This window comes from Ixodes scapularis, unplaced genomic scaffold (genome assembly GCF_016920785.2).
Source record: "Ixodes scapularis isolate PalLabHiFi unplaced genomic scaffold, ASM1692078v2 PGA_scaffold1__304_contigs__length_218370807, whole genome shotgun sequence".
NCBI classification, from domain to species: Eukaryota; Metazoa; Arthropoda; class Arachnida; order Ixodida; family Ixodidae; genus Ixodes; species Ixodes scapularis.
In genome coordinates, this window is record NW_024609846.1 from 160599974 (window position 1) to 160627169 (window position 27196).

General features: G+C 46.8%; 1 protein-coding gene across 1 annotated transcript; it reads left to right on the forward strand.

Annotated features, from left to right (window-relative positions):
• The first annotated feature begins 741 nt into the window (after positions 1-741).
• Positions 742-26456, forward strand: LOC8025658 (adhesion G-protein coupled receptor G6). The gene is made up of 3 exons (XM_029995065.4): positions 742-858; positions 15773-18922; positions 25832-26456. Exons 2-3 carry the CDS (start codon positions 16287-16289, stop codon positions 26199-26201), a joined length of 3006 nt encoding a protein of 1001 aa, XP_029850925.2. The 5' UTR covers positions 742-858; positions 15773-16286; the 3' UTR covers positions 26202-26456.
• The last annotated feature ends 740 nt before the right edge of the window (positions 26457-27196 follow it).

Below are 27196 nucleotides of genomic sequence, written 5' to 3' on the forward strand. Positions count from 1 at the left end.
GCAGACGGCGCCACACGGCGCGGTTGAGGTAGACTCCAAAGAGGATTGTCTCTCAGCCCGCAGTGTAAACGACAAAACAACAAACAATGCAATACTGTTTTTGTTGTGCGTGTATGTGCATGCGTGTCTATGTGTGCGAGTGTGTCACCGAGCGCCAGGCCGCTTGAGCGAGCGCTCAGGCTTTCAAAGAGGTTCCATCGGCTCAACAAGGTCTTGTGAAAGTAATTGTAATTGTGCCTGAAATTTCGGAATTACTGACACTAGAAAGTAATTAAATTACAGTTACAATTCCTTTTAGCCGAAAGTAATTAAATTACAGTAATTCAATTACAGAAATTGAATTACTACCCAGGTATGGACGCCGATGCCAAACGACTTCGCCGCGACGTGTCGCGGCTACCGCTGTGACTCTACCTTGGATTAACGCAGGACTGCTCAATATTTCTCGAGCTCATCATAAGCTAGGCTTACTGCACTTGTCGCGGTAATCGCGACCCCCGTCCGCCGTGTCGGGAAGCGGGGCACAGACGCATCTCATAGTGGATAGTGCGACCACTAAAAAAAGTCTGCCGCCGCTCTTGAGCGGATGCTCCCAAACGAAGACGGGAGAGTGGTTTGACCGAAGTTTTGCGTCAAACGCGTAGTGAGAGCGAGCCACACGAAAGTCTTTTCCGGGGACGAGAGCCAGCTGCAGGCGTCCCAGCTACGGAATGATCGGTGTCGGGTAGCCCGCGACGGGCGGGAGAAGACATGCGCCGGAGGTTCCTCGGGGCGCAGGGACGCGTCATCGGGGGAGATCGCCCGCCGCTCGAAGGACGCTCTGATTGCGCGGACTCCGTCCACTCGCAGGTGCGCAAGGTGAGCCCTTCGATTGCGCGCTCCTTCCGCATCCATCAAAGGTCCGTTGGGGGATAGGGCGTTCATTTCATTATCCGGGGCTTCCTGCGGGAGCCGTGTTCAGCATAAGGCTTTTTGTTTCTACGGAAACTCGCAAATGGAGGGCCATTTCCAAAGCCGCGCGTTCGCTCCCTTGCCTCTTCCAGCACCGAAAAAAAACAAAAAAACTTGTAAAATTGGGTATTGAGTAATACCTCATTGATGTAAGAAAACGTGAACATAGCAACTGATGCTAGACCGTTAAAGTATGGTTGCGCAGAAACCCTCCAAAGGAGTGCACTTGGAATGTGTCGCTGATTCAATGAAATGCAGACGTACGCGTTTCTTGAAAATGACCTTCATGATTTCCCAAACAAGCAAATAGTCTATGTTTTATAAAACGCATATAAAGCGAATGCACACGTACTCGGCTTTTTGCCTAACAACTCGTGTAAATACGGAATTACACAAATGAACCCTTTTATGCCAGTACGTACATTCCACAGCGTTGTACAGGATACGTGTAATATATGCATGCTCTAGCAATTTCAGTTTAAAGGATACACTATAATTTGTTTTTTTAATAAAAAAAAACAATGTTTGTCAATGGCCACTGAAGGTTAAGCAATTAGATGGTAGCGCAGATATAGGTTCACAGACGACATCGAAATCTTGGGATGGGGGTGCACTGTGCTGTTGAGGTGTGGGAGACGTTGTTCTTGCAGGGAATGCAGAACAGTTTTTCACCAGAAAGAAAAATAAAAGAGATATAGTAGACCAAAGGAAAATGAGGGCAAGAACTACAAAAGAAATAGAATTTAGGATGAGAGTGAAAAAAAAAGAACACGATCGTAGACTTACACACGCACTTGCAACCACAGATTCACCCGCTTGGCTCGAACACAGCAGAGCGTTTTCTGCTCCATGCAGGACGTATCATCGTGAAGATCTGGCTGTTATAACCTATAAGATAATCCGGAAGAGGCCAGAAAGTTGAGAACGAGTCGCTGAAGTTTAAGGCGTCGGCCTGGTATATCCAGTGGGAAATGTATTGGCATGTTTCCAGTGCTGTAATGCCAAATATTATGAGCTTTCGTGGAAAATCAACTCATAGAATCGAATAATCCTCCAAATAAAGCAAATATTAAAGCTTTTCTTTGTAGCACGTTGCACGCAGTGGGCTGTCTACCACACCTATATTATGGAGAATATATTTAGTAAGGTGCGTGAACGCCTTAGAAGAGTTGTTTGCACGGGAAAATTCACTGGTGAAACAGGGCTGATACGTTATATGGCTAGGAAAGAGATCGTCGATGTGCGCGTTGACAAGGCGAAGCAAGCGAGTTTTTGAAGTTTACAGAACTTCGAATTGAGGGGACTTGATTATGTGCCTATCTAGATACACTCTCTGGAAAAGAGGGTGTATTTTTAACCCTTTGTCTCATATAATACACCCCAAAACTTCAGTTCGACGTACAGCACACTAACGTCGATCTGACGGTACTAACTTCCGCGAGAGGCTTGATAGCCGTGTGGTACAACTTATTAAAATAGCAAAAGTACGTGTCACTGACTACAAAAAAAAAAAAGACACTTTTTTTTGTAGTCCTTATTGCAAAACCTCAGCGTTTCTTTCTGTGGCCTTTGATACGTAATTTAGCTATTACATAAGTTACATTGGACGGTTATCAAGCTCCTCATAAAATTTAGGGAGGTCTGTTCATCTATAGTGCGCTGTACGTCCAATTGAAGTTTTGGGGTGCATTATATGGGACAAAAAAGTGTAAGGCGGAACTTTTCTTTTTTTTTTTTAGTGTGCAGTTGGACAACTCCGGTATTCCCAGGTATACTCCAATGTGTAAAAGTATTAATTGAAACTGAGCTGCTCAATTCTTTTCTCGAGGGGGTTGGGTAGTTGTAAGAGTGTCCTTATTTGCTCGTCACGGGATCATGGTGCCTCAAGCTTCCTGGAGGATATGCAGGAATCGGTTATCATGACAGCCAGTTGTTTATCTCAATCTACCGGGTGAATCAAAGGGATCGTTGGCTGTTAAAGCCCTTGTAATTAAGCTAGTTGGGGATGAACGTTTTGAACCATTGTAAAGCGTTAAAAAGACGAATACACAAGTGTTTGTCTTCTTTAGCGCTTTTAACCATGGTTCAAAAGGATCGTTGGCTGTTTCAGGGGACCGCATAAATCGGGTCCTGTAAGTATCGCGCTAGGATTTACCACAGAGCTGCCTGAACGTGGTCGACCTTCAGTATCAAACTTTAACGAAAAAAAAGAACAACTTATATTGGCAAAATGTTAGAAATTAAGAACTAGAAATCCCTAGCTATGGCGTTGCTCTGCTAGCGAAGGGCGCCTGATTGGTGCAACAGCTTACAGACGGCAACAACTCAGCAATAAACAACTCATCTGTTTTTCTTTTTTTCTTTTTCTAAGGTTTTATGGTTTATTGGCACAGAAAAAGAGCGCTCCCCTCCAGGCTCAGAAAGGTCGACTGCTATTGGCGACGTGCGCGACCGAAAGCGTCGCTATGGTCGGCCTTCCACGATTGGCCGAACGCTGACTATGACGTCAGAAAAGGACTTATCATCGACGGAAATAAGAAGAATGAAAGAACTTTAATTTTGACGGTGTTGGCAGTGTTCCTTTGAGAGGGCAATGATTTCAAGCTTCCACCATGCTATTTACAAACACCATCGAACTTGTTGTTTGCAAGGTAATGACGTCACAAGGGGAACCGTGAGAGGGCGCCACTAAAACGTCTCGCCGCTAATATTGCCACGCGCGTCGCTGAGCGAGCGCGTACATGGGCGAATATAGTTACTGTGCTTGGCTGTCGCGCGGAAGATCTGGGTTCGATTCCAGGCAGCAGAATGTTCTTTTATTTATTCTTTCTACTTTGTGTTCTCGCAAATTCGATAACTTTTTTGTCTGGTCCAGTTACGAATGTTGTGCGCGCAGAACGTTCTAGGCCGAATGTTCCAGAAACCCACGCGGCTACAAAAGGTGCTCCCTGTGGCAAGCCGCAGTCAGTTTCGCCCAGTGCTCGATCTTGCTGTTTCGCCGACATCGACGCCTGCGACACTAGCCTTTCTCTATTTTGTTTTCGGCACAAGTTCGCCCCATTAAACGTTTAGTTGCTTTAGTTATTCGCCGCCTAATCATTCGTCATTCGTGACAATATTGCAGAGATCGAGGGAAGCGTCCGTAGGATGGTCGTCAGCAACCTTACGTCACGTGTCGCCATCGGTCGCCTCTTACACAAATCTTTCGTTAACAGACTGTCGCCATAGCTATGAATTTAAATTTTTTTATTTCTAAATTTTTGTTTAGGCAAGTTTGTTAAAGTTTTGATACGCATGATCCACCTTCGGGCATCTGTATGGTAAATCCTAGAGCGATACTTTAACAACCCGATTTATGCGGTCCCCTAAAACAGCCAACAATCCCATTGGCTCACGCGGTATGTTGGTTACAGCAAATGAAGACGCACTTGGCATTTCGGCGCATCTGAAGTAATTAGTTTTGAACCAAGTTCTCGTCTATCGCAGAAGACTTTTGTGGGGTAATATTTATAAATTTTTAATTCTTGAACAATTAAAACAAAATTTTATCACAATGTTTGCTATATTTAAGTGAGCAAACTAAGCCCGTGCATGTAATTTTTCACATATAATACATAACATAATTATGTAATAAATCAAAGCCATCAAGGACTAAACTCTATAAGATGTCTTTGAGTTAACTTAACTGAAGAACACGATACAACAAATCACGCTAAACAATATCAGGATACCAGGGAAAAACGAAGCATGTGTGATGATCGCTGGTATCGCCACGGCGAAGAAGAAGCGCGCTTTGGGAGCGCGTGCCAGGGGAACGCGGATCGAGATAGAAATGGTAGCCTAAGACCGAACGCGGTTGCTACTTGGCCATCACGTTACAATAGGTGGCAGCGGTGGGATGGCCACCGAACCTGTTAACCCCGTTCTCCCGGACGTCTTCACCGGTGAGGGAAGCTCTGAGTCATGCGCAAAGCTGTTCTCCGCTTGCGCGGCAGCCAACGGTTGGGACGACGCCAAAAAGTTGGTGTACCTGCCGACACACCTCCGAGGATGGGCCTTCCGCGTTTTTGAGCATCTTCCCGACCAAGACAATGCCACTTTTCCCGCACTAGTGAAGGCGTTGACACTTCGTTTGGCGTCGGCGGGCCAGTGTGTTGTGTCTGCGGCACAATTTCGGTCCCGCGGTCATCAACCCACAGAAGCCCTGGACGTCTACGCCTGCGACCTTGTGGACCTCTTTGGACAGGATTATCCAGAGATGCCACTACAGGTGGGCGACCCGATGATACGGGACCAGTTCATTGTGGGTCTCCAATCCAAGCTGCGTGACAAAGTCCTCGCCGCTGACCCTGCAACATTTGAGAAAGCTCTTGAGATAGCCTCAAGGCTAACATCCATCGGGCAACTGTCTGCGACTACGGGGACACCAATACTGTGCGCCTCCGTGGGTAGCACTTCAGAAGCCACTACACGACCCACGGACGATCCCATTGCGTCGCTGACCAGCAGCGTGGCCGACCTTCGCGCCACAGTGAACAGTTTCATCAAGTCGCAGAGTCACTTCCAGGAGCACCGCCAAGGTTTTCACCGCGGAAACACTCCTAGGAAGCGCGCACGATGTTTTCAGTGTGGCGGTACCGGCCACCTCACAAGATCGTGTGCAAACTCTGACCAGCGTGCACCCCTGCGATGTGACAACCGCACATTTGTAAAACGTGAAAATCAGGGAATTCTTCCGCACTCCCAAGTAATGATGAGTGGGAAAGTGGGTGGAATTTTCATGAACACGATTGTTGACTCCGGTTCGTCAGCGACCATTTTACAATGCGACAAGTGGTTTGAGCTCTCGCGCGACAACCCCGGCCTTGAGTTCACTCACGGAGAGGGAGTCATTCGCCTTAACGGCGCCGCCTTCGAAGTTTGGGGAACATGCAGCATAAACATTGAGGTTGCAGATCTCTCGGTGAGCCATCCTGTCATTGTTATTCCCGGCATCCTACATGAGTTCGTCCTGGGACTGGACTTTTTAATAAAACACCAATTCCGGGTTGACTTCAGCGAGAGAAAACTCAAACGACAAGTAGAGAGCCCATATACCCAGACCCAAAGAGTTCAGCTTGCTGTCACGTCGGTCCGGTCACCGAGGACCGCAACCATCGTTCTTGGGACCATTTCACCGAATACGGCGGAGTTCGGTACTGGGCTTCTCGAACCTCGCCCGGATCTCCTCGTGAAAAAGAATACTGAAGTCACCTGGGGCGTTTTGACAGTGTCCGATAAGCTACCAGTATGTGTCATCAACCATTCCGAAGAGCCGGTCACCTTATTCAAGGGTACAAGTCTCGAAACCCTGCACGCTTTGACCACACTGAAGGCTCCCGCTGCTCCATCTGACAAGAGGCACGCGCAGGCGGCACGAGGCAGCGTCTGCTCTGCGACGAAAAGAAAGAAATGGACACTCAACTCGCTGCACGATGAGCTTGCCGCATCACAACACCTCCAGGGTGTTCAACGAAAACTCATCGAAGGTACCCTTCTTGATTTCGAGGATATAATTTCTCAAGGTGATTGGGACCTGGGGAGAACGTCAGTTCTGACGCATTCAATGGGCACTGGTGCAGCAGGCCCAATCAAGGAAGCCCCGCGCCGCTTACCTCTGAACTGCCGCGAAGTTGTGACCGCGAAAACGCATGAAATGCTGGACGCGGGAGTAATTCGTCCTTCTAACAGCCCATGGGCTGCGCCGGTCGTTCTGGTAAAAAAGAAGGACGGAAGCTTGCGCTTCTGCGTAGATTAACGTCGGCTGAACGAGGTCACACACAAGGACGCATACCCACTTCCTAGGATCGGCGACACTGTCGAAGCCCTGAACGGTGCTACGTATTTCAGCACCATCGGTCTGGAGTCAGGATATTGGCAGGTGGATATGTCGATGGGGTCTCGAGGGAAAACAGCGTTTAACACACATCAAGGACTTTTCGAATTTAATGTCCTTCCATTTGGGCTGTGTAACGCTCCTACGACGTTTCAACGGTTGCTGCAAATGATCGTGGGAAAATTTGACTTCTGTCTCTCCTATCTCGACGATCTTATCATCTTCAAAGAAACGGAAGCCGAACATGTCATGCAACCTCGACAAGTTATGAAGGCGTTGAGACATGCAGCCTGCAGGTCTCAAGTTGAAACTTTTAAAGTGCCGCTTCTTCAGTAACAGCGTTTTGTACTTAGTAGGCCACAAAATTTCGGCTGCGGGAATCGGAACCGACGAGACGAAAACCGAAAAGGTCTCGAAGTGGCCACAGCCTTTAAGCGTCGAGGATCTTCGCTCGTTCTTAGGACTTGCCTCGATCGTACTACCGGAAATTTGTTGCAAACTTCGCCGGCATTGAGGCCCCGCTTCACAAACTGCTGGAGAAACAAGTTCAATTCGTCTGGACACCACAGTGCCAAGACTCATTCGAAGAGCTGAAACAGCGCCTCACGAACTCTCCAGTTCTGGCGTTTCCAGATTTCGACCTACCCTTTATCCTCGACACGGATGCAAGTTAAAACGGTATCGGCGCGGTACTATCCAAAGTACAGGATGGGGAGGAAAGGGTAATCGCCTACGGCAGTCGTACCCTCACGAAGCCTGAACGCCGCTACAGTGTGAGCAGGAAAGAAATGCTGGCCCTGGTTTATTTCATCCGTTACTTTGGGCACTACCTGCTTGGACGTCGATTCACCTGCAGGACGGATCACAGCAAGCTTCAATGGCTACACAGCTTCAAAGAACCGGAAGGCCAAGTAGCCCGCTGGATTGACCAACTCAGCGAGTATGACTTCGTCGTTTCGCATCGGCCGGGAAAGCAACATGGTAATGCAGATTCCTTGTCCCGACGGCCTTCCCCGGCGAATGAAGGCCAACATGTTGTGCTCATGACAGTTGTACTGTCTTCGTTCACCATGACAGATCTTCGAGAACAACAACGACGTGACGCGCAGCTTTCGCTTATCATCGACGCCCTGCTTGCAGGCACGCCGGCAGGAGAGATTCGTCGATGCAGCGCGGGAGTACTCTTTCGCAACCGGCTAACGTTCGTCGACGGCTGCCTCATCTGGGCAAAAACACCATAGTCAACTCCCGTTCCGTGATCCCCAAGACATGGATACCGCCGGCCCTAGACTCCGTTCATGATGCACCGGGGAGCGGGCATCTTGGGCGCGCCAAGACACTGAAGAAGGCCGCTGAAAGGATTTTCTGGATTCGAATGGGGGGCACCAAGTGTAGCCAACTGGTGCTCAAAATGTGTTAAGTGCTCCGCTAAAAAGGCACCAAACCCCAGGCCACGAACACCACTGATTCAGGAAGCGGCCACCTTCCCTTTTGAGCGCGTGACTATTGGCATCACGTCAGTTTCCAACGACGGAAAGAGGCCACAAGTACATCTTGGTGGTGAGCGACTATTTTACTCGATCGGTTGAAGCGTTCCCTCTGAAGACACAAGAGAGCAAGGAGGTCGCCAACAGCCTCGTTCACAACTTCTTCAGTCGCTACGAGATACCGTCAGCACTACACTCTGACCAAGGCAGAACTTTCGAGAGCAACGTCTTTCAAGAAATATGCTAAGCTTTGGGCATCCGAAAGACAAGGACCTCCCCTTACCACCCCCAGTCGGACGGATTGGTGATTCAATCGCACGCTGATGAGCAGCTTGAGTGCGTACGTCAACGAGACACAGACTGACTGGGACATCAAGCTCCCTATCGTCATTATGTCCTATCGCTCAAGCGTGCATGAGTAGACTGGTTACAGTCCTCATTCTCTGCTCTTCGGTAGAAACATGAATATCCCAGCTGACATGCTGCTCGACGCGTGCACGTCCATACTAACACGACGTCGACGTCCGGTTACGAAGAACACGCATCGCATCTACTGACAACATTACAAAATGCGCGCGACCACGCAATCGTGAACGACATGAAAGCAAAGGATGCACAGAAGCGCCACTACGAACCTGGCGACAGAGTTCTTCTACATTGTCCCGCTGTGCCGTGAACACAGTTTCGAAGTTATATTTGCCATGGTTGGGTTCATGTGTAGTCCTCAAGAAGCTACCTAACAACGTGTACAGAATCCAGGAAGAAACAGGAAAAAGAAGGCGGCGGGTTGTACACCACAACCGTTTGAAGCGGGTAGCCGATGAGAAGGAGCCAGTCTTGCCTGCCAGGACGTTATCACGCGTCACGGAAAACGACCTACCTCCACCTGCACCAGACCTCAAAGACTTCCCCGATATAATCATCACAGAAAACGACGATAATGATTCGACTCCTACTCGCTCAGCAGTCCCCAACTACCCAGACATAATAGACATTGATGGTGATGATCTGTACGTAGATGCGGTCGAAAGTCTTACCACCGGTACAAGCAGCCGAGGATCCGCAACTGGCCGACGCTCTTGAGAACCCACCGCTGTTAGACATCCTCGACAACGAGCTTCACGTTGACGACCAAGCAGAGGAAAACGGGGACAAGGGCACTGACGGAGGCCAGCACATTATGCCGCCAGCGAACGGTGCCGAGCTCCTGGACGACAATCAACTTCCAGTCGTTGTTTTTTTGCCCCCCTGATGACGTCACTCCAACGGACTTGCCTGTAGACGTGCCACAGCAGGCAGAACCAGAAGAGAGATACGTCCTTCGGCTACGAGAAACATTGAGTCGACCCGCGCGGTAATCGCGATTGAGTGTCCCTAGCGCAAGAAATGCCGGGACGGCAACTTCCTTGTGAAAGGAGATAGTGTGATGATCGCTGGTATCGCCACGGCGAAGAAGAAGCGCGGTCTGGGAGCGCATGCCAGGGGAACGCGGATCGAGCTAGAAATGGTAGCCTAAGACTGAGCGCGGTCGCTTCTTGGCCATCACGTTACACATGGAATACAGTTCGACAAAACAAATGCTATGTCCACAGGCGCAATGAGCATGACATTTCACCTACTCATTGTTCCTGTGCAGACTGCATGTTTCCAATTTAATAGCATTCTTGGCTTCGTCATTCGCAAGCGTTATGTTATTGCTCGCCGTGATTGACCTCTAAGTATTCAGCAAGAATAGGAACTAACAAACGCTTTTATAGTGCATGACTAGGTGGCAGCAAAAACAACTAATTAGGAACAAGAAAATGCACTCTAAAATGCAAAAGATACAACAACAGGACGCGAAGTGCGCTTGATGACACTAAAGTTAGCGACGTATGCCTCTCAGTAAATGACTCGGCGAATGAACTATTTACAACAGACGCTGGAAGAATGCTTCACTTTTCAATTGCACGAGAAGATAAAGTTCCTATACTCTATATATTATTTTTAGTTTGAAATTATCTGATTCCAATGTCGTAAATAGCTCTCATGGAGCGAGACACAAAAGGTGTAAGGTGATCAACTCAAGCTATGTTAATTTTAGTATGGTATAAAAAATATAAATACCTAAGTGGAGCTATTGATCTAGTGTAATGTAATAAACTCCGGCTGTCCTCATCCTTGAGTCCCGATGAGATTCCTTACCATCCTCTACTCAAATATTAATTTGTGATACGTCAAAAGGACCCTCTCGCCCATATTTGCCACGTGACTTTGGCAGGGCGCTTTTCAAATATCTTCATCGCCTCTCCCCCTCCCTCCCCGCCCCCGGACAACGCAGAAACTGGTCACGTCATGCTTTGTCTGACCAAGAATAAACTCGGGATGTGCGTTCATGAACTCGTTCCTGTCACGAATGCCAATGGGAAAGATTCAGCGGCATACTAAAACACGCCTGTTAGAATTTTCCTTACCACACGATCGTTTTGATTATATACACATTGATCTGGTAGGACCTCCACCACCATCTCATGGCCTCACGTACTCCTTACCTGAGTAGGCCGATTTACCCGCTGTCTGGAGGCTGGAGGCAGACAGTGACCAGTCATTGACCAATGGCTGGCCACTGTCTGGCCACGGGCCAAAGGACCACTGCCAGCAATTGGCCAATGATTGGCCAAATCTGTGCTGCCTAGGCTTGGTATCTGGTACGCCCTCAAAGAAGATCTAGGATGTTCATCAGCCGAGTTGGTATACAGAAGGCTCCTACCTCTTCCTGGCCAGTTTTGACAAACCACACCTGCCACCTTAACTATTGACCTTACAGGTTATGGGGCTCATCTACGCGACACAAGGCAGCTTCTGCGACATTTTAAACCAAGAACAACATCAAATCGAGGTGAATTAATCAGCAAAGACCTTCAGAGGTGCACACAAGTATTTGTCAAAAAATACAAAGCTCGAAGACCACGCGATCCTCAGTATGTTGGTCCCTGCAACGTACTTCATCGAGATGTAAAACTTTTACCTTGGAGATTAATGGATGACTGGAAGTTGTAAACCTGAATCGTCTGAAAGCTGCACACATAGATAGTAATACGACTACATGTCGAGCCAGAACTGTGAAACATGTGCAATGGGCAACAAGTGAACAAAAAGTTCCCACACGCGACGTTTTCCCAGTTCATGTTTTAGGAGGGGGCATCTGTAGTGGAACACTAAAGCGAGTAAAAAGAAGCATGAGAGTTCACGCGCACCGGCACGAGCTCCTACCTCGGTTCTACAGTTCCAGGTCTCTGAATTCCGATGTCGGAATAAACGCGCAGCTCGTTAAACTTGTACTTTAACGGACATCCCTAACACCACGAAGCACCTGATTCATAAACTGCTGGAATGTTTGTGTTGCGGCGCCACCTTTGGGCGGAGAATAAGCGGTCGGGGAAGCCTAGTTTATTTTTGCGGTGAAGAAAACCCTGTAAATTTTCTTTTGTGACACACCCTATAATATATATATATATATAACGAAGTGAAAACCTCACGGTGAGAAACAACAAACAGCGGAAGTTTAATAAACAGTTTCGCCGAGTCTCTCGGCGAAACTGTTGATTAAACTTCCGTGGTTTGTTGTTTCTCACCGTGAGTTTTTCACTTTGATATATTCAATTTTTTTTTTTTTTTACAGCGGCGCTGTTAAGGGCTAGGTTCCCCTGGATCGTGTCCGTGTATGTCGACACAAACCTTCCTGGACAGCTACCTCCATCTATAAGCGACGGCGGCAAGCACACAACCAGTCTGGTTTCCGCCGTTGCTTGTAGATGGCGGCAACCTTTCCAGCTATAATAGAAGAATGGATAGTTGGGCGCGTTGGTGGAAATTCATCGTTGGAAACAGCGCGAAAAACAGACGACGACGAAGAAGAAGCACACAGTGTATCGGGTATAGCTCCGCTGGTCTTCCTTCTTCACAAAAGTAAAAAAGCTGAACGTTTTTTTTTTCTTTCAGGTGATTTTATTTAAGCTTATTATCTAGACGGCTAGAAAATATTGCAGTTCACCTGCAAAACCGATCTCGCCCGCGTTCGGTGTCAAGGTATACGGCGCATGCCGTGCATCATTCACTTGGCACAACTGTAGCCAAAATTTCCCTGACTATGGCGCCAATGCTACAGGCGCCCGTGCAGTCGCGCAGCTTTTAGCGTCGCTCAAAGCTGTACAGGCGGGCTCTTCACTTCTTCATAAATGTCCTCCTTAGCACGCTCGCTCACGTTGTACGCGAGCAATAAACGTGAAATAAAAAATAATAATTACAAAAAAAAAGCAGAACGGCACTTGCCCATCTTGTGGCTTGAAATCATGGTTGCCAGTTACCAGAAGCTTTATCTAAAATCACACAAAAAAAGAAAAAAAAAACGCTTTTTCGTCTTTCAGAAATGTTTAAACTGTTCGTGACAGAACAAGGCTATTTTGCATTGCCAAACACTGAAACCAATGCTGAGGAAGTCACACTTTCGAATCATGACGATCGGCAGTTGCGTCTGCTCTGCGCCTTGGGCCTGCCGACCTGCATGCGCAGCTGAGAGCGTGCAACTCGTTTGTTCCGGAAACATTCTGCTCCATCTATGAGGAAAATGCTACAAATCAATCGCGGTTGAATCCCCCTTAATATATGAGATAAGTAACAGTCCCGTCAAATGGGGTCTGATATTTCTCTGCCGTGAAACTTGCGAAATAAAATTAAATGGTGTAAGAGACGTGACCTTGGCAAGTTCGGCTGAAGTCGAACGCCAGGCGCCATTTTATGGACCCGTGTACACATTTTTATTTGTTTTAACAGATGCACTATGTAAATTTCGGCGTTGCCAGTCACTGAAAGAAAATCTTTACTCGCCAACGACAACGCTCCAACGCGGGCAATTCTCATGCAGGCAGAACTTATTTTCGGCGTCACATAATGCGGGCTTCAGGCACTTTCAAGCTGTTTGCGATAGTTTACTATGCGAGAAGTCCCAAACTTTGAGTTGAACAAAATAATTGAATTGAACTGGTTATCTTAAAGCATTAAATCACTTAAAAGACCGTAGACACCGGATCGAGCAAAGTATACAGTATTTTTGTATTCTTTAATTCATAAGTAAGCTGATCAAGCGAATGTTTGAAGTTTATTTTGTTTTTCACGGGCCAGGCCCGGTAGGGAGGTAGAGGCAAAAGGCATTTCTGCCTGACTGGGCCTCTACCCCACACAGTTCATAACAGCACAACTTGCATGAATCGCCATACATTGTCTATACCGTAAAACAATATTCACAATTCCAAACACACGTAGGTGTCATATTATAAACGCACAAATTGCCTGATGTTGATGTACCAATATTCCACGCATTAGATAAAATGCAAGTTAAACTTTCCTTGTCCTAAACTTTCTCCACGAGTTCCCCTATATAATCAAAAGCGAATGTTCTGCTGCTATTAGTAAGCAAATCTGGGTTGGCAAAGGTAAATAACCCTCAAACCCTCGTGCCGTCCTAAAGTCGCTTATATACTCTTTGTGCGTCAGGGCTAACACTGATTCATGTCAATTCCTGTGCCTCGCGTAGTCTAATCACACGTATCCTGTACGCCGACGCTTTAAATGGTCAAAACGTGCTGTAAAATAGACTGCATAAGTCCTGCGCATAATGATTTACTGCAATTTCGGTAGTAAATATAAGTCTTCAACGACCCTTTACGAAGCAAGGCGAAAAACGCAGTGAAATTTCACGAAAAATGCTAATACGACGCATCTGCCAAGACACGTAGGGGAGAGTAGAGCGACGAGCTGAAGCAACCTAATGGCGGCCGGATCGTGTGATTCCAAGCGCCCATGCGAGACGGAGGATGAGATGGTCGATATTTTGCTCCACATTCCAGGAGTAAGCCGAAAGAGTACTCTAGGCCAAAAATGAAGCCCTTCGGTTCACCTAGGTCGCTTCTAATCACAGATGAATCGAACCAGACTTGATATTTATCCCCGGCACGAAAGTAGTTTTGACTATTAGTATAATCGCTAAAGTATCACGCGACAAGAATAAAAGCATGACAATAAATTAAAACTAATTGAGCAACAATCAGGTAATTTATCACGGGAGTCGTTGTCGTATGGCAGTACCACGCGACATATTGATCATTGAGTGTGAAACTGCGTGAACAAGACATACACGTATACCACGGTTCATCACCATAATTTATTTTTATTTCAGGCCTCGATTTCGAGATAGATTACATCGTATACCTAAATATTTTAAAGTAAGTGGCTATATAAAAAATAATGTCCTTAGCGTGGAACTTGCTTGCATCAGCAGAGCAATTTTGCGTTAAATACGGATGCCAAGAAAACTACCGGCTAAACCTATGCCATGAAACACATATTGGTGCATAGCTGTAAATGAAAGCTATAGGGTAGTGTTTTGTATGTGTAGGTAAAATGTTCATTTATCTTTAACTACTTATCTATACAAAGAAATTGCTACCATATTTCTGGCTACGCACCGATGTGTGTTTCATGGCACATGGTTTAGCCGGTAGTTTTCTTGGCCGAGATAGTCTTCCTAATCACTTTGGGCCTCGCTGTTTTTTAGCAGTAACACCATCGATAAACAGCCAAGAACTATAAAAAAAAATTATCATGCGGGAAAACAGGTTAGTGATTCGAGCACTGGGTGGTTTGCCTAAGTTCTGCTTTGGAATCAATAATGTGCGCAGCAGGAATTCACAAAAGAGCGTAATGCCCTTAAAACTAAAAGTTTCGATATCAATCTAGCGTACTTATAGTACTTAAAGTCGGAATTTCGGAAAGGGTCTATTAGACCATTTCCGAAATTCCTTCTGGCCACTTTGATCACTATCATCATCTGTGAAACGGCATCTGTGCCATACCAATGACGGTCTTCTAGTGACTGATAAAGGGAGACGTTGAATATGCTCCTAAGGGGATCTTGCGAGGCCTGTACGTTCGGGGGGTCAGTACGACGCGACGTAGGAATGGAACACAAGAGCTACGTAAGTGTTTATTTCTAATAACTCAGATTAAGTCCATCTGTAAGCGGCACACAATCGGCTTTAAAGCACTTTGGTGTATAGAATTTTCTCGAGGCATCTGAGTGGGTTGGAGCTTTGCAGGTTCTTGGTCACCATCGAACTGAAAGTGATCGAGAAAGAACTCACACTGAACAATTCCTCGCGTGCCGTTGACTTGCGAAAGTGACGGTGCCGATACAAGTTCATTTCCGCCATTGATATGGCAAAACCTAAACTGCTTTACAAACCACCAGATGGCACTGAATGTCGGAAAGGGCTATTTGTGTTTATGCGCTTTAAAACATCTCAGAGGAAGGAAGGATAATGACAGAGCTTCTTTATTGGTTATAGGTTTCTAGAATTTCTTGGTGTGTGATTTATAAACGAATTATTTGTGCTGATAGTGTATTTTTTGTTGCCATTCGCAGGTTGCTCCAAATCAGTCCAGAAGAGTGAAGAGAGAGAGTGAAGTTGTCCCAGAACACCCTGGACGCATGCGCGAAGTCTTCACACGTCGTGTCGTACCACAGCGTCCTGAGTGGGAGCATTAACGCCGCCACACCGTATCGAACACCTGGCCGCCGCTGATAAGGCCGCTCTGCCGAGTTTCCACAGGAGCCGTAAGCAAAAAACAGCCGTCGGCATTGCCCCACGGCCAATACAGGCAGATAACGGGACCAGGCAGTTCCCCAGGTCCAGCTGCCTCCGATTGGAAGCTCCAATCGATCGTACATGTCGGTGAACCTTTGCCTTTGCTGAACGTTTAAAACTCGTGTTTCTATGCGGTGTTATGCTGCCTTGAAGATGCGTGCCGCCAACAACGAGCCTCCCTAAGGTGAATTTGTTTTATACTCTACTTTCTATTCTGCTCGTGTCAACTATTAGCTGAAGTGCCACGAGGATCGCGTGAACTCTTCGGCGATCTCGATCTTCGGTCTGACGATGCAAAAGGGTAACCATTTAAAACTCGTTGTTATAACAGATATGCTAGAATTCGTGACAAGCCCTTTTACGGGCCTGCTTTTGATCTTCGTAACATCACTCGTCTCCTTTCCTGTGGCGATCAAGGCTAGCGTCCCTTTCCCAACAGTGAAGGAACTGTTCAGAGCGCCAATAGAAGCAACAAGAAATGAGATTGGAGTGTTAAACCAGAATGATGAACCAGGCAACTGGAAATTTCCGCCGAGATGTGTAGCAACTGACTCCTGCAGAGGACGATGTAATGAGAGCCGGAAGAGTGACGACTTTACGTGCCACTGCGACCAGCTGTGCTTAAGGTACGGAGATTGCTGCGTTGACATCCATCAGTACTGTGTTCTGAACAGAACTGGCGAAAAAAACCTAACGAGGCATCCGTGCCTGTACGATCACGAATCGTTACCGCACCAGTCATTTCGCTATGTGTCCGACTGCCGGGACCAACTTGACTCGATTGGCGATGAGAGGGATCATTTGGGCAAAGTGTTGGGCAAAGACGGCATCGTGTACTCCAACATGAGCTGCGCCAGATGCAACGGTGCCGTAGATGCCGTGCCTTTAGCTCTGTTGGAAAACTTAGCGGACGATGGCGGTGAACAGGCGACGCCGTTTGTCAGAGCGTGCGTCGTGGCTGTAGACACTTGCAAGATGGGCAGTATGGCCTTCAGGGCCCGGGACTTGAACACCCTGTGCGCCCTTTATCAGGGTCCGGTGAGATCCATCCGCAGGCCCAATCGAAAACGAAAGTTGTACAAGAATGCCTACTGCGCCATTTGTAACGGTGACATTCCTGATTTACACTGTTCGGGAGACGTAACGGTGTACAGTGAACGAGACTATTCGTACAGCTTGTTCGAATCAAGTCACCAGAGATATAAAGAGATGACGGACGACATACCATCCGCCTTTTCAATCCTCCTCAATTTCGGTCTAGACGGCGTGCAGCGATTTGAATTCTCTTCCGAGAATAAGGAAGCAATGCTCCGAAACCAGCAACGCTGCCCCGAAAATTTCCTCTGGGATCCGTTCGCTGAACTATGCCGTCAGATCTACTGTGGTACTGAGTTTATGTTAGTAAATTCGCGCTGCATTGAAAAGCCCAAAGAAAACATTGAAAATTTCACAAAGGGGTCCGACGAAGTTTCTGCTGAAAAATTGGCGGACTACAACCGCATAACAGTTGTGATGAATGTTAGCCTTGAAAGCGATAGTGAGCTTCGAGAAGAAGATGTGAAACAGTCCATTACACACGCGCTCGAAGCGTACAACGTATCTAAAGAGCGAATAAAAAACGTGGAGGTTTCCATAACATCTGACGCAAGTCAGATACCCAAGCTTCTAGAGGGTTCGGAGAAGGTGGTTCTTCTGAACGAAGGTGACTATCCAGACGATGAAAGCAATGACTCAGGCGAGTCAAACAGCACGTACATTCCGGCATATCTCATCGCCCACTTCGACCTGTACGAGCCAAAGAGGAACGTAGTGGAGCCTTCCATCAGCAGTGTAATTGAGGCGTTTGCCAGCAGCTTCAACCTGAGTTCGCTGATGCTCAAAGAACTCAACTTGACGGGAGAAGTGAGCACAGTCGAGTCCCGACCTACATTCATCGACAACTGGTGCAGTGACGAGGACGGGGGAAAGATACGCGAGTACTGGAACGATGAATTCGCACTCGTGACGAAACCCGGCAACGAGCTCTCCATCAGTCAGGTGTACGTGAACAGAACTGGCAGGACTTACCAGCCTGGAGATTTCGCCGCCAATGTGCTCTTCCGCGTCACAAGCAGCCAGACGGCGGCGGTGACCATCAACAGCGTCGTCGTCGTGTGCGACCGGGGAACAGGACTCCCTGAGTCTTGCCCCCGGCTTGACTTCAATTTGAGTCAGGTGAAAGTCTCCAGAGACGACAGCGTGGTCCTCTCAAGCGGAACTCTCTCCATCCGCTGCCAACACTACAAGTTTCTCCCGCACGGCAAGGTAAGGCTCTGCTTGGACGAGATCCTCGACGCACTCGGCAGCCGCTGCCAGCTTTTCGACGGTCCCCTGATGGCCCTCATCAGCCTTGTGCTTAGCGTCATCTCCATGGTGGCCCTCGCCCTCGTGCTTCTCACATACGGCCTGTTTTCTCAACTCCGGAACCTGCCCGGCTGGAACGTCATGCTGCTCACGTGCACCCTGTTCCTGATGCACCTTAGTTTCCTGCTCAGCCAGCGGCAGTCGGTCCAGGGGGCCGCGTGCCGAGCGGCGGCCATCGTGTGCCACTACTGCGTGGTGAACTCCTTCTTCTGGATGAACGTGCTGGCCTTCGACCTGTACCGCACCTTTACCAAGGGAGGCGCACTGGGCGCCCGCAAGGTGTCCCGCTTCCTGCCGGGCTACCTGGCGTACGCCTTTGGAGTGCCGTTTCTCATTGTGGGCACCTGCGTGGGACTGGACTACTTCGACACACCCTTGTCCCCTTACTACGGGCTCTTCGGAGTCTGCTGGATCGTCAACAGGCTGTCGGCGCTCACCTTCTTCGCAGTCCCCGTGGCAGTCCTCCTGCTGCTCAACTTTGTCTTCTACGGAATGACCGTCTACGCCGTGCACTCGTCCGCCAGGTAAGTCGTCGTTCGTTGACTCGCTCATTCATGAGACGGCTCGAAGACTCAAATAATGTCATTTCCGTTCGATTAAAAGCGTGCCTAAAGGTGGGGAAAGAAATATAATAACGATCTATCTTGCAGTGGTGCATAACGAATACAATAGCTTAATAGCTTTACGCAGATTAATCCACAGCAGGCATTTAGTGAATATTTCCCAAAGCCGATATTGTAATGAATCGAAACGGAATGAACGCACTTGATGAATTGTAGAAAAGCAAGACTAAAATTCTGGTTTGAAATTTTCTATGTGTATTTAATGCTGCTAAAATTTTATAACTGGCCATCAGTTCAGATGATTGGGTATTGATTCATCCTATACGCGCTTTCCACTACATGTGGTCGTACCTTTGTAAGCTGGAGGTTATCGCGCCTGGATATACAGGGTGTTTTTCAAGACTTTATAAATTTGTTTTTTTAAAAGCCATTCGATTAGTTGCAGTTTGTGCAGCTGAGTTTTACCGCCAACGGGACATAATATAGGAGGAGAATTGTCACGATAGGTATGTTAATTGTCTTTAATTTGTTAACCGGCGTCTTATTTCTTTTAGGATAAAGATATCGTCCCAATCAGAAACTTGCTGAGCGTCGCCGAGAACCACTAAATAAGTGAATTATAAAAGATTATGGTCACGTGGAAAGCGCGGTGCTCCTGCAACAAGCACAAGGTTAATTGTGCGGAAACGCGGTGTCTCTGTTTCTTATCACCTGTGGTTCCGCACCAGCAGCATGCGCCCGTCGCACGAGTGGTCACTTTAGCGCACCACGGCGCTTCCCACGCTCCTCAGACCTCTCTAAAATTTACTTACCAAGTGGTTTTCACGGAAGCTCAGCATGTTTCTTATTGGAACCATATATTACTATTCAATAAGTCAAAAGTTATTTAAGAAGCCTTAGTTAATTAACCGACACATCGTGACGATAATCCCTCTATATAATCTACTACTGGCCGTATAACTCACCTGCACAAACCGCTGTCCTATAGCTTTTACAGCATTTTTAAAGAAACAATATTTTGAAGTCTAAAAGAATACTTTGTATACAAGCGCGTGTGCGTGTTATGTAAACAAATCTAATTGTATTCAATTGTAACCGCTAGAGGAAGAATGGCCTTGCATGTCTCTCGAACGTCCTGCCTTCAGCACGCGCTCCATGCCTTCCGCCGTGCTTTGGCTGCATGCGCGCGCTCGAGGTGCGCGAGACACCGAAGCATGGTCGAAGGTAGGAAGCTCGTGCTGGAGGCAGGACGACTGGAGCTCCTCCTGCCGTTCTCACTTAGTGACTATAGTAAAGTACGTTGCTGGGCTCGTTGGCCCATTTAATACAAATAAAATGCGCTTTAGTGCCGCTTTAAGACCAATCGAAGTGTTCTAATGTACGTGCACCCAAAATCTGTTACAAGGAGCCGTAACCATCTTCATTGCTTATATTTACTTTATTGCTTGGTTTAAGGACCGCCTCCCAGGGGGTCTTTAAACCGGCTGACCCCTCCCCCCCCCCCCCCCCCCCCGCTGGGGGGGGGGGGGGGGGGGGGGGGTGGAGGAGTCAGCTGGTTCAAAGACAGCCGACGTCGGCAGCCGAAGAGTCCATAGATAGAGTGGGTCCAGATCGGGCGAGGAGGGACTCCACTCAGGATCAGAGACTCCCCTTTCTGCCCCCGATGCCTCTCCTGGAAAGCAGAAACAGTCTTCCAAAAATAATAAAATGCTCCACGTATAAAATAGCTTTTAAATCATAGTAAATGCCCGATTTGTCGTTTTTAACCTATATTTTGTAAACTTAACATAATAGCGGTAAAAAGATAAATATCATACAATGGAACTGCCGTGGCGCATGAATAACGCTCATTTATTTTTGACGAGCTTTTCACTGTTGCCCTTTGCTTACAGAAGACTCGTCTAAATCACTCACACAACAAGGTTTTGCGTCGTCAATAGTTTTTACGAAGAATTGCGGTTCCTAAAACTCTTCGAGTGACGTAGCAGTGGCAGTGGAGTTGCCTGTGTCGTAGTTCTTCTCCGCGTTCTACTGGAGGCTGTTGCACTTCGTATATTTCTTTATCGCCTCATCATTAACGGGACATTGTATCTTCTACCCAACGTTCAACTGCAGCTTCATAAACTGCAAGGATTTGTAGATCAGCTCCCTGGGCCCTTTCTAATTCTCTGCGATTGTAATCCTCCACCACCTTTAATGGGGTAGTGCTCGTCGGGAATCTCGGGGTGACGTTATTGAACGGCTTTTATTATCATCCAAACTTTTTTGTTTAAATTTAAGTAGGAAAGAGCCCAGTTATTTGTGCTGCCCGTAATACATTCACGTTTATTGACCTTTCTAATTTCTATCTTTACTCCCATGCTTCTCATGGCAGGTTTGAAACGGCCCTTTTGGCAGCAATCATTTTCCTATTTTTTATAAAGCAATGACCCACTGCCATCAGTTCCAGTCTTGAAAAGGGCCGATTTGGCTCTTAAATTAGAAGCTATACTAAATCCCTCTCTGTTTTCTTTTATATATCTCCCAAAGATTCTGCAGATTAAGTCACTGGATGCATCATAGGTATTGCTTTGTGCAGTATGCCCTTCCAGCAAAACTAGTATAACTTTCCACTATTGTTTCTGTAAAGCTGAAATTCAGACAAAGGAATAATTTATGAAGACCTGAAATCCCAAAAGAATCCAGACAAATTTCCAGTTCGATAATCCAGATGACGAAAATTTATACGTGTGCTGGGTTTTTCGGTAGCGTATCGCAACCCTTAGGAAGCCTTCCGAGGTAGACAGAGAAGTGCGCAGCCACTTGAAAGGACCAAAAGAAAGCCTGGGGAGCATTTCGTCGTTACCCGACGGCTCGAAAACAAATCGCATTTAATAAAAGCAGGACCAAAGTTCGTTGGACAAATAAACAGGCCAAAGATGGATTCCTGAAACAAGTATTTCTCCCAAATAAATAGTTTTATTTCTGTAAAGCAAGTGTTGAATCGTCTTAAAAAGAATGAAGGTAACTACCAGCCCTTCCGAATACCTCTTTTTTCGTAGTCATAATCTTTAGAGGATCAAGCCGACGTTCTCATGAAGCGTTTCTTTGGAATCTCCAGTTGATGTATAACCACAGTCTTTTTTTAATTAAAAAAATGACTGTGGTTATACATCAACTGGAGATTCCAAAGAAACGCTTCATGAGAACGTCGGCTTGATCCTCTAAAGATTATGACTACGAAAAAAGAGGTATTCGAAAGGGCTGGTAGTTACCTTCATTCTTTTTAAGACGATTCCACACTTGCTTTACAGAAATAAAACTAAAACTAAGAAACTGGCCTCAATCTCTGCCGCTGAACTATACCCCTTAAGGGGTATAGTTCAGCGGCAGAGATTGAGGCCAGTTTCTTTGTCTGGGGCTCATGATGCAGCATACAACATGTCATTTACAAGTTGCGAGCTTAAAGTAGCTGTCGGCGTAAAGAAGCTTTCCGCACCTGGACCAAAGAAGATCAAAGAAATGCTAAAGCACTCGTCAGGTGAACCCCTAAGTAGTGTTTTGGCACTCTTTAATTTTATTTGTGGGTGGTTCTTCGTTTCTTCAGTGCTGTAAAAGGGCACACATAATCCCTCTGCTAAAATCGAATAACAATTCCTCTTTACCAGCGAACTACCGCTCAACTGCTCTCACAAGCTGCTTGGGAAAGACCTATGAGGGACTCATCAATCGACACCTCGTGCATTTTCTAGAGGCAGAGAACGTCTTTGATGTTAGTATGGTTTCCGAGTAGGACGTTTCACCGCTGTCCACCTTATTCATGTGGAAGCCTGTATTCGCGAAGCGTTTAGGCATCGTCAGCACTGTGTTTCTTTATTTTTCCATTTGCACAAAGCATATGACGCGACGTGGCATAAGGGACACTTAGAGATTTGTAGGAATACGGTGTTCGGGGCCGCATGTTATGCTAAATCCGAGTTTATTTGAAGGAATGAACCTTCCAAGCCTGTTAGAGCTCCATTCTATATACCGGATCTGCTTGACCAAGAGAGTTGTGTCCCTCAGGGACACAACTCTCTTGGTGACCCTTTTTTTCAGTCAGTGACCCTTTCTTTCAGTCAAAATTAATGGCCTGGCTAAGGTGATACAACCGTCGGGAACGCGACAGAACAGAACACGGCAAAACAGCATGCGACAAAACAGCACAGAGACAAAAAAAAAAGTATGAGACACAACAGCACGGCACAGAGCAACAGAGCGACAGAAGAGCGCGTCACAAAACAGAAAGCGACAAAACAGCACAGCTACAAAAAAGCACGCATGTAAGTACATGCTGTTTTTTTCGCAGTAGGACACATTATAAGCAGCACGCGCCAAAATTCAGCACTTGCTGCTAACATGTTCAGCAGAACATGTGTATTGCCGTTAGTTTTTTATCTACCGTTATATTACTTTATAATATTAGCTGCGCCGTCATAGTTTATACTCATAGCTTTTCGTGCATGTTTAGTACTATAAAACTTTCTCACCGCAAGACAACGAAGCTAAATTTCTTCCCGTTTTTTTGACTGATTGATTCTTAATCTGGTAACGTTTGAAATCGATTCAAATGCGGCACCCTATTTACCCAAAAGAAGAATGAAGATCACAATTGATGAGTTGAATGGAACTGCTAAAGAAAAAGTTTATTTGACATACACTTTTGTTTTAAATATAACTAACATGCTGTGAGAGAAGCGATAGCCCAAAACAGTGTCAATGAGAAGCTGTGTGCCATACTGGGAAAGGACGTTCCGCAGTCTTTGCGAGATTCTCGCGTATTGCTTTGAATCTGATGGGGTGCATCCTCTTTGGCCGTCGACCATCTGCTGCGTGACGCTCTGCTTGGTACTGCCTGAGTACACCTGTCAAAAAACTGAACAAAATTTTCATGTGCATACTTGGTTGGGCTTATACCCTTCAGCAGGCCCAGAGTGTTTTCTGGTGCACATTATCGTAGGCTCCCTTCATGTGGAAATAAACAGACCATAGGAAATTTTGCCTCTTCATTGTTATCTCCATACATTGAGCGATGATGAGTAGGTGGCCTTTTAGTCTTTTATCTTTTTAGTACATTCTAAAGCTCCCCAAGAATTGGCATTCCCTTCTGCTCATTCCTTCATTCTTTGCTTTACTGTCTGCATAACTAATCGCATAGGCACAGCTATCTGTAGAGCTAAGCGCATAGGCGTTTCTTTTAAGATGGCTTAGTTTATTTTGTGTACGTTCTGAATATAAGTTCCGGTATTCGATATTCGATTCCAAATTTGAAGGAAATAGTGCCGGTTGAAGCCAAAAAGTTGAATTCGATTCGAGATGAATTTTAACAATTCGCAAACTCTAATCTTGGTTTCTATTATCTACCCTGGTGTTGCCGCATGCTCATATCGCAAACTAACAAGTACGCATTCACTTATTTTGGAATCTAAAATGTATCCAACACGTACATTCATGCTTTACCAGTGCACGCAAAAGTGACAATACCGGTTGTGTCACTTCTGTTTGTATTACGTTATATCTAGGGTTGCGTGTTTTCGGATAAATCCCCCCCCCCCCCAAAAAAAAAAAAAAAAAAAAGAAAATCCGAAAAACATTTGTTGGTAGATTTTTGTGTTAATTAGGATTTATCCGAAAAACTCAGAATTTCGAGGTCACAGCGACAAAATAAACAGCAAAATAGACGGAGTTACACAACTAATCTTTACAAAAAGTACAAGGTTAGTGGTTCTGAGGAGATTCCACTTCAGTTTCCTTTGAAATTTAGAACTACTGACAAAAAAAGCGGTTTGCTTTTTAGCACGTCGAGGTTCCTTTGGGACAACGGGTTATGGTACCCGGACCTTACTTATTTTGTTTTCGAATTTTTTAATTTAACGCAGTAAAATAAACTTAGAATTTCAATGAATTGGGAATCTAACAAAAATCAATTCCGATAAACCCCGAATTCTTAGCGAAAAATAAACTCCGAAAAACAATCTCCGAATTTCACGAGAAAGGAACTGTGGAAACACGGAATCCTAGTTATAGCAATTAATTCTAGGTACAGTTTGTATTATGTTATATCGAGTTAATTCTAGGTACTGCCAGGAAACACAGGGCATGACCTAGTATGATCAGGCGCCTTTTTCCTCGGCTTTCTTATCGCACGATGCCGCAATTTATTGACTGCGGTCACAGGATGCTCAGTAGTCGAGACACCATGCCTTTCGTACACCATCAGTGACCACACAGTAGGTCAAAACTCGCCATTGTTCATTTAAGAGTGGCAAATTTTCAGAAAGAGTGTTTCCGAAGAACATTGGCATGTAGAATTCGCACTACGCTTTAGAAGTCGGCCTTCAGGTTTTATCGGGTGTTTCAGACTGCACCCAAAACATACTATTGCTCTGCCAGTGAGGGTAAGGAGAACTGCGTGCGCGTGTGGCCTGAAATGTACATCAGCTGGAGTCAGAACTGCATTGTCACGGGCTCTTTCGCGTAGAGCAGAATGCCAGAAAAACGGGATAAATTGATGCAGGTAGAACTAACTCTACGCACATATTTTATTTTATCTGAAAATACTACCTGTTCCATCTGTTACTTCACTAGGGTGGTCAAAGATGTAGTTTCTTTCTTCAAGCACACACGCAGTTTATATAGCGCAGGGAATGAAATAAATGGCGTGATACGAGTTATTCAGCTGTTAGCGCGTATATGAAAAGCAGTAAGTGCGTTGTGCACAACGCGTGCTCAGAGCGAGCTCCCGCCTATCTGTCTCGGCACCAGTGCACTCCAGCAGCGCAGGTGGAAATATCTGCCGAGGCTGTCGGCGCCTCGGTCCCAGCGTCGTCTGAGCAGACACACCTTTCGCAGGGACAAGTGGGGCCCCGGCCTGCGCTGCCACAACGAGCGCAACCCGGCGGCGGCGACCACGTACCTGCGCATGGCCACCGGAATGGGACTCACCTGGGTGTTCGGCTTCGTTGCGGTCTTCCTGCGCAGCTCGGACGCGGCGCGGGTCGCCTTCACCTACCTGTTCATCGTGTGCAACACTCTGCAGGGGCTCTTTATCTTCTACGCCTTTGTGTGCAATCGCAAGGTATTCCACCTGTACGGGGCACTGCTGCGCCGCCGACGCGCCAGGGCCAAGCTGAGCAGCTCGAGCTCCGTCACATCGGTCAGCACGGTGTCCAGCAGCGGGTCTTCTAGGTCGGCTGCCTCGCGTCGCGTGCTCGCCAGCTAGGCCGAATGTCACTGTGGACCACCCGGCCAACCGGAGGCTCGGACCAGTCAGCTGGCGACAGCAGGCTCCGTCTCGAGAGGTCAGATCTGAAGAAAGCCTGCTCCTGGCGTTCGACACCAAGAACCACCAGAACGGCGATACTCTGTGTGTTGTCAACAGCCAGAAATACCGAACACTGCTGAGGACACCGGCTAGAGGGCATTCATTAAAATAGTGCGTAAAAAATGCTGTCAGTCACTTTTGAAAGGAATCCAGTGATCCCCTCCTGTCCTTGTCATCGACTCTATGACAAGAGAGTATAAAAGGGTGATTGAATTGCAGATGGGTTAGCCTGAGCGCATGAGCAGGCTACACTAAGGGAAAGGAGATGGGAAGGAAAAGATTGGCCATATTATATCATATGACGAGTGGAATAAAGTGGTAAGCCGACCTGGGGGACATTAAAGCGCCATACAAGGTACCAGTACCGTTTTACAAGTTCAGTGTGAGTTACTTGACTTAGAATGCAATTATGTTACAAATAACGCCACACATCTTAATATGTATTCAGTCAGGATTTAAGCAGACACTAAGCTATATTGCTGTAACTGTAAACTATCACTTGACACCCCCAGTTTCCAACCGGTGGAAGGATATCGACTCAGCCCGTGACAATGACACATTTCAAGACAATGGCATGGACATGTAAAACTCATCACTTATGACGCGATCACACTGGAAGCGGATCCGCAACCGCAAAGCGGATCCGCACGTTCTCAACCGCAAAGCGGCTGAGATCGAGCTCTTGGGGTGCGTTTTTGTCAACCGCTTCGGGACCGATTTCTCCGAACCGCAAAGCGGCAACCAATCGCAGCGTGGTGCTGACGTGACGTCCGTGGCTTTCCAAACATGTTGGCATCTGTCGATGGTGAGACGTCCAAGCGGCTGTAGTCCTAGCGTTAAAGCAGACAAATCAACGAAGAAATGTGATTACGTCCGCACTTGAATCCGCCGAG

Coding starts and splice junctions, on each gene's coding strand:
- LOC8025658 (XM_029995065.4), top strand. CDS start 16,287: ATGCAAAAGGGTAACCATTTAAAACTCGTTGTTATAACAGATATGCTA. Junction 18,923..25,831: donor GCCGTGCACTCGTCCGCCAG/GTAAGTCGTCGT, acceptor CACCTTTCGCAG/GGACAAGTGGGGCCCCGGCC.